Below are 13,312 nucleotides of genomic sequence, written 5' to 3'. Positions count from 1 at the left end.
TGTTAATTCCCTACCTTGACATTTTCTATGAGTCCCTAATATTCCCAGAATAAAGCTTTACTCCCTGCGGCCAACCCGGGTTTGATTCCCAGCATCCCATATGGTCCCCTGAACACCGCCAGGAGTGATTCCTGAGTGCATGAGCCAGGAGTAACCCCTGAGCATCACCAGGTGTGACCCAGAAATAAAAAAAAAAAAAAAAAGCTTTACTCCCTCTGTGGCTCATGGTAGTTCTCCCTGCAATTCAGCCTCGACCTGTCTTCAGTGCTTCTGGACTCCGCATCCTAATCTCCAGGCCTACCTTTCCTCTGCTGGCCAACTTTGGTCCTTCATTGGCATTCTTCTTAAGCTCTTTGTTCCAAGATCTATTCTTGGAGCCTTTCCTAAGGCTCCGTGTGTGTCCATCCCTTTCGCTGCTCCACTGCATTTCCTCCCAGGTCTGCAGCTATGTTTGATCTTCTCTTTACCCAGTATGTGACAGGACATGCGAGTTGAATGCCTAAATGAAGCTTCCTCCCTCAGGACACTGCTTCCTTTTCTCTGTGCCCACAGTCTCTCCCTCCTCCCCATTCCCTCCTTTTCCCCTCTGCTCCAGGTCTTCTCCAATGAAGGCCAGTTCAAGTTCCGCTTCGGGGTCCGTGGCCGCTCTCCCGGGCAGCTGCAGCGTCCCACGGGTGTGGCAGTGGACACCAATGGAGACATTATTGTGGCTGACTATGACAACCGTTGGGTCAGCATCTTTTCACCAGAGGGCAAGTTCAAGGTGAGAAGTCAGTACTGCACTTTGCACCCCTGATTGAGGTGACCTTTCCAGAACCTCCTGGTGGTCAGGGGCTGGAATGGTCCAAACCCAGCCCTAAGTCCGCCTTGCTGCACTTTCTGTCAGGCAGAACAAGGTCCCTGATTTCTCTCTTCTTCTTCTAGACCAAGATTGGAGCTGGCCGCCTCATGGGCCCCAAGGGAGTGGCCGTAGACCGCAATGGACATATCATTGTGGTTGACAACAAATCTTGCTGTGTCTTCACCTTCCAGCCCAATGGCAAGCTGGTTGGCCGTTTTGGGGGCCGGGGAGCCACTGACCGCCATTTTGCAGGTACCGGGGACTAGTTCAGAGATCTATTCCAGTACCCCAATTGCAAAGAGCTTCCTGATAACCACAGCTCCTAAAAAAAACCCCTTCTATATCTTGGCCCCTCCTTTGCTCCTAACGTCACCATCCCAGATTCCACTTCCTCCTAACACCTCAGCATTATCATCCTAGATAATGTTTCCCGGTCCTCCCCATAGCTCAGCTCACTGCCCTAGAGACAACTTTGTGTTTTCAGGGCCCCATTTTGTGGCTGTGAACAACAAGAATGAGATTGTAGTGACGGATTTCCATAACCATTCAGTGAAGGTCAGTGTCTTCCCTCACCTCCTTTTTCCAATCCTGAGAATGATCATTTGAACAATAAACATTGATGGCATGGCTGATTTGTTCTAGGAACGATGCTGAATGCTGGGGTATAGTGATGGGTAAAGCAAATACATTCCCCGTGTTCTTGGCTGTGGTCTCATAGGGAAAAGACAAAGGTAACCAGGACCTTTTAATGTGATGTAGTATGGTGAGTGATAGAGAAATGTGAGGAACTTGTGAGGACATAGCAGGAGCAGTAGAGATTGATCGCTAACGTACATGTGAAAATTATCCAAAGGTAGCAAAGGAGGAAAAAGATTTGAGGGAAACGGAGGCAGAAGGACAAGAACCCTTACGGCATGTTTAATAAACAGTTCAGTCTGGGTTTGGAGAGGGGAGTGGTGCAAGTGAGGGTGAGGCACAGTCCCCCATGAAGCTCTCTTCCTAGGAGCTATGGTGGACCACTGAAGGATTGCAGGCGGGGCGTGAAGGGGAGATGCAGTCCTGTGTGTGAGGTGAAAAGGCCACTCAGGTTGGGCTGAGACTTGAGGAAGATGGGCTTTTTGCAGTAATATAGATGAAAAATGATGTTAGATTATTGTAGTAGCAATTCAGTTGACCCTTACCCACCCTGTTTACTACAGACAGTCTCCATATCATTTGTAGTTAATCTGTCTATATATACCTGAGAGTTCCACATCTACCATATAACTAAATGACATCCCCAGCTGTTTGAATCTGAATGTAAAGCCATTTGTGTGTGTATGTGTGGGGGGGAGGGTGGGGGTGACAAGAAAGAAGGAAAAAGAAAGAAAAAAAGAAAGAGAGAAAGAAAGAAAGGAGGAAAGAAAGAAAGAAAGAAAGAAAGAAAGAAAGAAAGAAAGAAAGAAAGAAAGAAAGAAAGAAAGAAAGAAAGAAAGAAAGAAAGAAAAAGGAAGAGAAGGGGAGGACGAGAGAAAAAGAGAGGGATATAGGGAAGAAGGGAAAAAGGAAGGGGGAGGAAAGGAAAGGAAGGAAACAAGGAAGGAATCTGCATATAAGTGGAGTCTCACAGTTCAAATCCATTTTGTTTAAGGCTCAGCTGTGAGCATATGTGGAACATAGATTTGAGATAAAATCAGAGGACTGTGTTAATTCATTCACACAAACAGAGGAGGTGGAGTTGAGCATGACTCGTGACCAGATTGAGAGAGAGAGCTCAGGAGAAAGACTCTCCCAAGGAAGCTGGGCTGTTGGAGTGCTCAAGAGACATCTGCCAGAGATGGTGGCTGGGCAGTGGGAGGGAGGGAGGTGAAACCTGGGAAGAAGAGCCAGGCTCTCTCTGCAGAACGAGGGTCCTCAGCCCGGGGCTGCACCTCATCCCTCTCCGAGGTCTTGCCCCTTGCCCGAGGCCAGCTCCCCAGTCCCCAGCCCTCTCCCCTGCCAGGTGTACAGTGCCGACGGAGAGTTCCTCTTCAAGTTTGGCTCCCACGGCGAGGGCAATGGGCAGTTCAATGCCCCCACTGGAGTAGCTGTGGATTCCAATGGAAACATCATCGTGGCTGACTGGGGCAACAGCCGCATCCAGGTGAGTTGCAGGGGGTGAGATTACTGATTACTGCTGTGCCCCATAATTGCATCCCCCCACCCCAACATATGTAATCTGCCCACTCTCTTCTCTCCCTCCGTTCTCTGCTCATTCCCTAGGTATTTGACAGCTCTGGCTCCTTCCTGTCATATATCAACACGTCTGCAGAGCCACTGTATGGCCCACAGGGCTTGGCACTGACCTCAGATGGCCACGTGGTGGTGGCTGATGCTGGGAATCACTGTTTTAAAGCCTATCGCTACCTCCAGTAGCTGCACAGGGGCCCTGCCTGGCTCATGGAGGGATGGACAGTAGGGGTGATTGGACAAGAGGGTCTGGCCAGGAGGTGGGCCAGACCTGGCAGCACTGAATGTGGGCTGTGGGCGTGAGTGTGCCCAGGGCCCTCCCTCTTCCTGTTTCCGAACCCCACGGTTGCACTTTATTTATTCGGTTCTTGCTTTGGTGACTGGGTGGGCCTGAACTGTGGTCCCAAGGATGTGTGCAGAGCTTCACCCTACCCCCTTCCCACACCTCCCCCATGCCCTCAGTCTGCTCCCCACCCCTCAGCCTGGGGCCACAACAGCCTCTTACTCCAGGACAGAAGTCCCTCTGGTTGTCTCCCTACCAACCCGTACACACTGACCGAGACAGCAATACCCCACCCCCATATTAAATAAATGTGTTCTCCAAGATATTTGATTGGTTTCTTGTGGGGTGGGAGATGGGAGGGTCGAACTCACCCTGGGCTGAAAGCTGAGTAGGCAAGATGACTTGATTCTGGATAGCCCCTATCCGATTTGGCTAGGGAAGCTTCTGGAGAGAATAAAAGAAAGTGAACCCTTAGAACATAAGTAACCTTCCAAATGCCCATCCCCAGAAAGTGAGAATTATTCTCCTCGTGCGGAAAAAGTAAGCCCCTTGTCTGTCTGCCCTGGGACTAAGAAGCAGTTCTGGGAGTCTCCCAGGCCAAGACACAGCCAGCAACAGCTGCCTAGAGACTAGATTCTGGTCTGAAAACCGTCCTTGAGGCCCACATCTGAGTAACCAGCTCTTGGGTTAGGGGCTAGCCCAGGTGGAAGTTGCGTGGGAGATTCCATGGCAAACTAGCCAGAATGGTGCAGGCTACCATCAGCTACCCATCACCAGTGGGATCTTCCCTGAGAATGCTCTGATGATGGCGAAAACCCAGGCAAAGCACCAGCAGCAACAATGAGTTTGTAGTTCGAAGCTCCGGGTCATGAATCTCTCACAATTTCCAGGGTACCCAAAGGTAGTAGAGGAATAAAATGGCATTAAACATGGACTTCCTTACATGTCCCACATGGATCCCCTGCTAGTCAGAGCAGGCTGCTGGGCCTCAGTCAGGCAGTAGGGGCCTCAAAGTAGGGGTGCTGTCTTTCCAGTTGAAGCCTTCCACCAGAAGTAACTTTCCTACCTGTCTCAGCCAGTCTCTGCTGCAACTGAACATCTGTAAAGACCATTTAAGACTTATGCCAATGGAATAAAGGCAAGCCCGAACTTCCAGGCACCACTTCCACCTTGAAAAGGGAGACAAACTTGGAAGCACAAGGAACCGGATGCTTAATGACAATTTGTGTTAAAGAGATCAAATTAGCTGCAATAAATAAAATGGTATGGCATTAAATGGTGGTGGGCTGATCAAAGCAATCTTCAGGATGGAGGATAGGATAGGAGTCAGCTGTCTTAGGAAGAGGAGCTGGAGGGTTTCAGGCAAAAGAACAGGATCAAGGTCTGAGAGATCTGCTCCATAAGCTGTGCACGTTTTCACGCCGGAGGCCCAGGTTCAATCGTTGCCACGAAGTGGTACTCTGAGCACCACTGATTGTGGCTCAAGAGAACAAAAAGAGAAAAATAGGTGCCAAGATTCTGAGGTATTCATGTTTTGGTGGACCTGGAAAGAGGCTATGGAGATCAGAGAACTAAACAGAGGAAAGGTATAAACTTGGAGAGACATACTTCATATAGGGACTGGAGATATAGATAGCAAGTTATGTGCTTGCCTTGCATGCAGCCAACGCACGTGTCACTGCAAAAGGTTCCCCAAGCACTGCCAACAGTGACCCCTGAGGTAGAGCTAGGAATAAGCCCTGGGAACCACTGTTTATGAATCAACCTACCCCCTCCCAATAATAAATTCATGTTTTTTCAAAAGAATTTCTATCTGGAAGAGTGCATAGGGGGCAGTGAGTAGTACAAGAAATAAAGTGGTTAGGTGCTGTTGTAGGTGCTGAAGATATGCAGTCAATAAAACAGATGAAGTACAATGTTTCCTGTCCACTAAGGCCACAGAGTGGAGAGTGGGCTACTGAAGTGAGTTTGTACTAGCTAATAGAGCTCACTGTGAAATTTTCAGGAATTGACAGCTGGGTTTTGAAATTTAGCCATCATTGAAAATTAAATTAAGTCAACACTACAAATCAAAGTTAATGAATGTTCAAAATACCATCATCATCATCCCATTGATCGTCAATTTTCTCGAGCAGTCTCAGTAATGTCTCCATTCGTCCTACCCCTGAGATTTTAGCAGCCACTCTTTACTCATCCTTCCCAACAGTGCCGCATTGGAGGCTCTTTCAGGGTCAGGGGAATGAGACCCATCATTGTTACTGGTTTTGGCATATGAATATGCCACGGGGAGTTTGCCAGGCTCTCCCATGTGGGCAGGAAACTCTCGGTAGCTTGCCACGTTCTCCGAGAGGGAGAACTAGGCTATAAGCTATAAACTCCGGGAGCTTGGTTTTATAGTCTCTGGATGTTGGTCGTTGATGGTATTACACAGTGCCAGGGGCAGTCTCTAGGTGTGACTGCCTAGCTACTGGAAAATGGGGCATCTGGGCAGAAGAAGCCCAGTCTGGATCCAAGCAGGCTTGGAGATCTCAGCTCATTCAAAATATATCATCTCCCTAATTATTGTATTGCATTCTGCTACTCATGCTCTTGACATTGCTTATGTCAGTTGTATCTTCATGAAAATATAGTGACATATTACTGCACATTTTATTTTTTTCTTTTTGGTCACACCCAGGGATCCAAATGCACTCAGGAATTACCCTTGCCGGTGCTCAGGGGACCATATGGGATGCTGGGAATCAAACCTGGTTGACTGCGTGCAAGGCAAATGCCCTCCCTGCTGTGCTACTGCTCCAGCCCCTACTGTACATTTCTTCCTAACTCTATCTTGAAAATATTTTTATGGTAGCTAGAAAATGGCTATGGAAGGAGTATTTACCCCATAGTAATCAGCAAATGTTGCACAACAGGGTATTTTTACTTCCAGAGAGTCTGCTGTTAAACATTTATCAGCTCACCCCTGACAGAGTAAGGAGCACAGCCTAAAAATGTAATCACTCTGCTGTGGCTTCTTGGCCACTGGGCAACAATGAAATTGGATAAGATACCTAATATCTCAGGAGATATATATATATATCTTCCTGGGCTGGAGAAATAGCACAGCGGGTAGGGCATTTGCCTTGCACGTGGCTGACCCGGGTTCAATTCCTTCATCCCTCTTGGAGAGCCCTGCAAGCTACCGAGAGTCTCGTGCGCGCATGGCAGAGCCTGGCAAGCTACCTGTGGCATATTCAATATGCCAAAAACACTAACAAGTCTCACACTGGAGACATTATTGGTGCCTGCTCGAGCAAATTGATGAGGACAGTGATACAGTGATATATATATATATATATATATATATACATATATATATAAAGTTCCACTTTACAACTATACATATATATATATGTAAATTGGAATCAATACTACACTACATATTGGATGCTTTATGTAGAATCCCCCTGGAAATGCTTCCCTGGTGATGGGGACCTGGCGATTCAAAGTGGGCCCAGTGTTGCTTGAGGGCTACCAGGGCCACACTTGGCGGTGCTTTGGGAGCCATATAGTGATAGTTATGGGACATGCTCTACCACTTGAGTGGCCTTCCCAGCCCTCATTGGGGTACTATCAGTACTTAGCACAGTGCCAGTAACATACATGTGCCAAAAGGGGGGCCGCAGGGTACAAAGGTCAAGGCACTTGCCTTGCATGTGTTCAGCCCTGTTGCTTCCCTGAACACTGGCAGGAATGACCCCTGAGCCCAGAGCCTGAGCATATCTGGGTGTGGCTCAACGTTTGCTGATCTTACACCCCCTATCAAATAAAAACGTGCCAAGTCATAAGTTAATTATTTGGCTGAGACGTCAGGATAGCTGGAAAGCCGGTTTCAGGGAGGAAAAGCTCCTGGGATTGGCTCTGGGGAGGGGTGGCGTGCACTGATGCCTGTGGCCTCCAGGGGGCGCTCAGGCTCAAGTATGGACGAGCACCTCTTTCTCTGCCCAGGCTAGAGGGCGGGGCAAGTCGCAGGACAAGCAGCCCCAGAGGTGAAAAGGAAAAAATCACACCAACCCCGCCTTCGATCCCCTGAGAAGAATTGCCTAGTGCCAGCTTGGCCAACATAGCCACAGGACAGGTTCCCAAAGACAAAGTTCTTTGTCTCTGAGCTCTTGCTCCAAACTTGATCTCCAGCCCCACATTTCGTGCAAGGCTCTGCTGGCGTCATTCCTAGGGATGGGGGCAGGGAATGGGGCAGGAGCAAAGAGAAAGGTTCCAGTAGTGGTACTTAAGCCACCTTAGAGTAGACAGAATAATTAGGGACCACAGGAAAGAGGTCACTTCAGGCTGGAGTGATAGCACAGCAGGTAGGGCATTTGCCTTGCACACAGCCGACCTGGGTTTAATTCCCAGCATCCCATATGGTCCTCTGAGCCAGGAGTAATTCCTGAGTGCAGAACCAGGAGTAACCCCTGAGCATCGCCGGGTATGACCCACAATGAAAAATAAATCACTTGTATCACTTGTAGACCCATTGATCTTCGATTTGCTCGAGTGGGCGCCAGTAATGTCTCCATTTGTCCCTGTCTCGAGCTAGTGCAGCCCAATGATATCTGCTCGCTCCAGGAACAGGAAGAGCCTCAAATTGTTCATTCAGAGATTTGACGAAGAAATCTGACCATCTAGTTAGTGGGCGGCCACGAGGTCTTCTGACGTCCTGTGGAATCCAGTCTGTAACAGCTCTAGTCCAGCGGTTGTCTCTGAATCGCATTACATGACCGGCCCATCTGATTTTTGATGCCTTGGCAAACGAGACAGCATCCCTGATTCTTGACCGTCGACGGAGGTCGGAACTCCGGATTCCCTCTCTCACTTGAGTGAGACATGATATTCCCAGCATAGCTCTTTCGATTCCTCTTTGGGATACCCTAATAGCATTCTCATCCTGTTTGCGTAGGGCCCAGGTCTCTGAGGCATATGTTAGTGTAGGAGGAATGGTGGATCGAAAAGATGTCCCGGAGTTGGAGGTTCTTCGTTTTCTTAACCACCTCTTCGACGCTCTTGAATGCATTCCACGCTGCTCTCTTCCTCCTGCGCAGTTCTGGCACCAAGTAGTTCCTCATGTTGATTTCTCGACCCAGGTACACATAGCTGCTGCATTCGGAGATGTTCGTTCCATTAAGAGCAAATGGAGCTTCAGGGACCAGTTCATTTTTCATGAACATCATCTTGTTGAGATTCAGTTGCAATCCGACCTTTTCACACTCCTGGTCAAAGTTGGTCAGCATTTGTGCCACTTGGCTAATGTTTGGTGTTATGAGAACGATGTCATCAGCGAAGCGGAGGTGGTGTAATTGCGACCAACTATCTTCACTCCCATTCCTTCCCATTCCAGTTGTCGCATGATGTTCTCAAGGGTGGCACTGAAGAGTTTCGGTGAAATGGTATCACCCTGCCGCATCCCTCTCTCTACATCATGATCACTTCCTTGTAGAATGGTGAGATCCTGGTGGTGAATCCACAATACAGCTCGAGGAGGACTTTGATATACTGAGTTTGAACGCCCTGTTTGGCCAGGGCTTCGATGACAGCCTCAGTCTCAACAGAATCGAAGGCCTTCTTTAAGTTGATGAACGTTAGACAGAGCGGCATCTTGAACTCTCGACAAGAGACTAAAATGATTGTCTGTACTTTCAATGCATGGACACTGGCATCAGAAGCATCCATCGAGGACCTGATGGTGCAAGCGCAGAAGATCAAGTACGACATCATTGGTCTGACCAAAACGAGGAGACATCAATCACATCACGCCATTTTTGACACTGGAGAAGAATTGTTCCTCGGAACATGCGACAACAGAGGCATTGGTGGTGTTGGTGTCCTTGTCAACACAAACTTGGCCATGAGCATTGATTCATTCAAATGCCTAACAACCTGAATTGGACGATTATGCTTGAATAGATGTGGCTCACTGCCTGCAGTTTCTATCTTCATAGTCTACGCACCAACTTCCAACTACGATGAAGAAGAAATTGAGAGGTTCTATATGGAACTGGAGAAGTTCTATAAAGAAGACCACACCTTCTACAAGATCATTGTTGGTGATTTTAATGCCAAGATAGGTCCGAGAAGGTCGCCCGAATAACTCCACATTGGGACACATGGCCTAGAATGAAACGATCAGGGTGAGAGACTGTCTGAATTCATCATGTCGACCAAGACCATCCATGGTAACTCACAGTTCCAGAAGGCCGAATCTAAACGCTGGACATGGGAGTCTCCCGGTGGACAGTTCCACAATGAAATTGACCACATCATATTCAATTGAAGGTTTTGCCTGACTGATGTCGCTGTTGTCCCAAAATTCCAAACGGGATCAGATCACCATCTCCTTCCTGCGAAATTCTACTTCACAGAGCTGGGACAAAAGTCTGCAAAATTTAAGTCTAAGAAGGCAACTCCCAGAATGACCTGGTACCAACTGGGAGCTCTTTGGCACTATTGCAGCAACGTGGGAAAATGCCATACTTGACAACATCGACGAGGAATACAATCGGCTGGTTCAGCACCTCTATGTCTGTGCGAAGAATGCCGAGAGTGAGAAAGCCACAAACAGACGCCTGTCTTCGAAAAGTCTCGAGCTCATTCGTCAACGTGGTTTGGCGGGAGCCTGAGGCAACCACAAGCTAACGAACGTCCGAGCTCACAAAGCTGTGGAGAGATGCGATAAAGGAAGACCTCAAAGAGAGAAGAGCAGCAGTGTTGGCCAGTGCAGCAGAAGCCGGGAAAATTATTCGCAACACTTGCCTGTCCTTCGCCAACTACAAGACCAAGATGACTGCCCTCCAACGTCCCGATGGATCTATCACATCCTCCAGGAGGGCAATGGAGAAAATTATTCACGACTTCTACTCGGATCTCTTTGACAGCCATGTCCACCTGCCCACATACCAAATTCCGCAAGATGGGTATGTCATTCCCAAGGTTCTCCCTTCTGAAATCCGGCATACCATTTCACTGGTAAAGACATGAACAGCACCTGGTCCGCACAAGGTCAGACCCGAACACCTGAAGAATCTGTTGCCAGTACTCATCAATACACTGGCCCGACTCTTCACATGCTACCTGTCTGAATGCAAGGTTCCGTCCCAGTGGAAAACCAGTAGGACTGTTCTGTTGTACAAGAAGGGAGACATCCACGACATCGACAACTATCGCCCAATCTGCCTGCTATCTGTCGTCTACGATTTGTTCACTCGTGTCATCCTGAATAGAAGAGGCAGGACACTAGACAAAGGACAACCTTGCGAGCAAGCCGGGTTCCGAAGGGGATTCAACATGATAGACCATATCCACACAGTGACCAAACTCATTGAAAAATAAATAAATAAATAAATAAATAAATAAATATAAAACAAAAACGATAAAAAAAAAAAAGAGGTCACTACTGGGATGGAGAGATCCAGATCTGGAAGGAGACCTGAGCTGTGTGGGAAAGACAAGGCAAGCTTTCAGAAGTGTAGGGAGCCATCTTACAGAGCTTGGCTCTTATCGTCTAGTCAAGCGGAGGCTGCTTGGGATTCCTGTGATCTTATCATTTCACCACTTGTCTCACTAGCCAACGGCCATGCCTGATCAACCTTTTACTATTGTTCCTGTGGGGGTCCAAGCATGCATACCACCCCCTCCCACCAAGAGGTATAAGTATTGTAACTGCAGTAGAATATACTCTCTCTCTCTCTCCTCCTCCTTCTGGCTCTGCGTCTCTTCGTTTGGTTGCGTCCCCTCCTTAGCCCCACGAAGGGTCCTCCCTGCGGGACAGGATGATGCCCGCAGGGGGGACCCCACACAGAAGCAAGTGCAGTTACCAGCTCCCAGTGAATGTGCTGTGTCTCCTCAAGGAGTCTGGTAAGGGTCTTCTGGACCATCAGACCTTCACGATGGACTTTCAGGACCAGCAGACTCTCAGGATGGCCATTCAGGAACCACAGACTCTCGCTACAGACTTTCAGGCATGAAAGCGCCCATTTTTCCCAGACAGGCTCAGTAAAATCTTAGGACACAGAGCTACCGTTCTGGAACTAGAGACAGCTGCTGAGGGGGTTGTTAATGAAAGGTCACTCAGCACTGGGAGGGGGAAATCCCAGGAGGATTATATAATGTTTAGAGACTGAGAGGGAAGAAAGGAGTGAGAGGGAGTCTGGGAGATGTGGTCTAGTGCCCAGAAGTTGGGGTGAGCAGGTCCAGACGGGGATGCCCTGTAGGGGAGAGCACGTGGGTGTCAGGCATCTGCTGTAGAAATTGTGGCACTCTCCAGGCAAAACAAATTCATCTTTGCCCACTAGCCAAAGGGGGAGGAGGACGGATGCTAACAAGGCATACTTGCATTCGTAAATCTAAAGAGGGCACTGAACCCCATGGCAGAGGCCTGGTCATGTGGTGATCTCGAGAGTCTGGCAATCTTTGTTTTCCTGTTGGAGAATCCTTTGCAGGAAAGAAAAGGTGTGTCTAAGACCTTTGCTGGGGATACAGAGGGATGTCAGGGGCACTGAGCAGTGGAAGAGGGAGCAGGTCCTTTCAGCCCGGGCTAGGGAACAAGTCCTAGAACCCCAGCCTGTCCCGTATGAATGTTCATAATTGTCTTCCATCTCAGATGGACATAACGTGGGCCTGGGGGGTGTTCCCTGGGGGCGCTGAGGAGAGAAGGCTCTGGAGACAGCAGGGGAGACCCCAGGGCTGCAGGAGGGGAGGCAGGTAGGAGGTAGGAACAAGACCATAAGATGGAAGGCAGTGACAGGGGACTGTGACTGCCATCACCATATGCTTCCCAGCACAGCACACCCCCAATCCCTAATGCCCCCCTTATCACAGAGGAGGAGCACTACCACACATTTGACTAGGAGATAGGCAATACTAGTACTTGAACCCCACTGGTTTTCATTTATCAACGATTCACTGGACACCCATTAGATTCCAGGAGGCTAGAGACACAAAACAAAGGAAGAAGAAGCAACAAATAATAGATAAAATCATTTCAAGTGTTAACAAGTGCCATGAAAGAAATGGGCATGAGTTAAATGACCAGCTACGGTGTTGGAGAAAATTTCCAGGGCAAAGATTACATTTAAGCAAGAATAAGCTGTCAATATTATGAACGTTTTGACAATCTAAATATCACTGTATCACTGTCATCCCGTTGCTTATCAATTTGCTCGAGTGGGCACCAGTAACATCTCCATTGTGAGACTTGTTGTTACTGTTTTTGGCATATCGAATACGCCACGAGGAGCTTGCCAGGCTCTGCCATGTAGGCGAGATACTCTCAGTAGCTTGCCGGGCTCTCCGAGAGAGGCAGAGGAATCGAACCTGAGTCAGCTCGTGCAAGACCCTACCCGCTGTGCTATTGCTCCAGCCCACAGTCTAAATAAAGTTTTATTTATCTTGTGATAGGCAAATAAAGCATTTCCTTCCAGATGGGAACTACCAAGAAAGACCAGTGACGGGTAGCCTCTCCCCCTGCCCCTTACCGTCAGCCTTTCCCAGCCAGGTGATTTTTGCAAAACCTTTTGCTGGTAGAGGTGGATTAGGGGAGGTACTTGGACTTTGGGTAACAATGAAACATTATTGACCTAACAAGACCAAAGCTGAAAAGGCCTGGGAAAACCCCCAGAATTTACCATGGGGAGGGGGGAGAGACTGACCGTAGGGCAGGGGTGAGGGGGGGGAATAGTTCTCTAAATTAGTCTCCCTCCTCCCACCCCTCTCTCTCCGTGAAATATGAATGCTTTTTGCTGTCTTAGAACAGGGCTTGATTCTTTGTATACAAAACCTATTTCCTCCTTTCTCTCCCATTGCAGAGGTAAAACCAGGAGGTGATCCAACATAGACCTAGCCCTTTCCAAGCCTAAAGGGCACCCAGCCATCCCCGAGGTGATGAAAGCCATGCTCGGCACCAACGGCCAGTCACTGCTAATAAGTCAGCACAGGGGGGGAGGGGGCTT

At 48.6% G+C, this 13,312-nt stretch overlaps 1 protein-coding gene and 1 pseudogene across 1 annotated transcript in view; both read left to right on the top strand.

Moving 5' to 3' along the window:
* The window catches only part of TRIM3 (tripartite motif containing 3), a 32,452-nt gene extending 28,797 nt beyond the window's left edge, over nt 1-3,655 (top strand). The window contains exons 8-12 of the mRNA XM_055141759.1: nt 596-763; nt 925-1,093; nt 1,326-1,396; nt 2,823-2,963; nt 3,083-3,655. Of these exons, the coding sequence (XP_054997734.1) occupies nt 596-763; nt 925-1,093; nt 1,326-1,396; nt 2,823-2,963; nt 3,083-3,235 (702 nt within the window). The 3' untranslated portion in view covers nt 3,236-3,655. The remainder of the gene's footprint in view (nt 1-595; nt 764-924; nt 1,094-1,325; nt 1,397-2,822; nt 2,964-3,082) is intronic.
* Nucleotides 3,656-8,988: 5,333 nt separating this feature from the next.
* LOC129405574 (uncharacterized) lies at nt 8,989-10,682 on the top strand (annotated as a pseudogene).
* Nucleotides 10,683-13,312: the final 2,630 nt, after the last annotated feature.

This window comes from Sorex araneus, chromosome 6, assembly GCF_027595985.1.
Source record: "Sorex araneus isolate mSorAra2 chromosome 6, mSorAra2.pri, whole genome shotgun sequence".
Lineage (NCBI taxonomy): Eukaryota > Metazoa > Chordata > Mammalia > Eulipotyphla > Soricidae > Sorex > Sorex araneus.
Note: the sequence above shows the minus strand (reverse complement) of the source record. Positions and strands in the feature narration are given on the sequence as shown.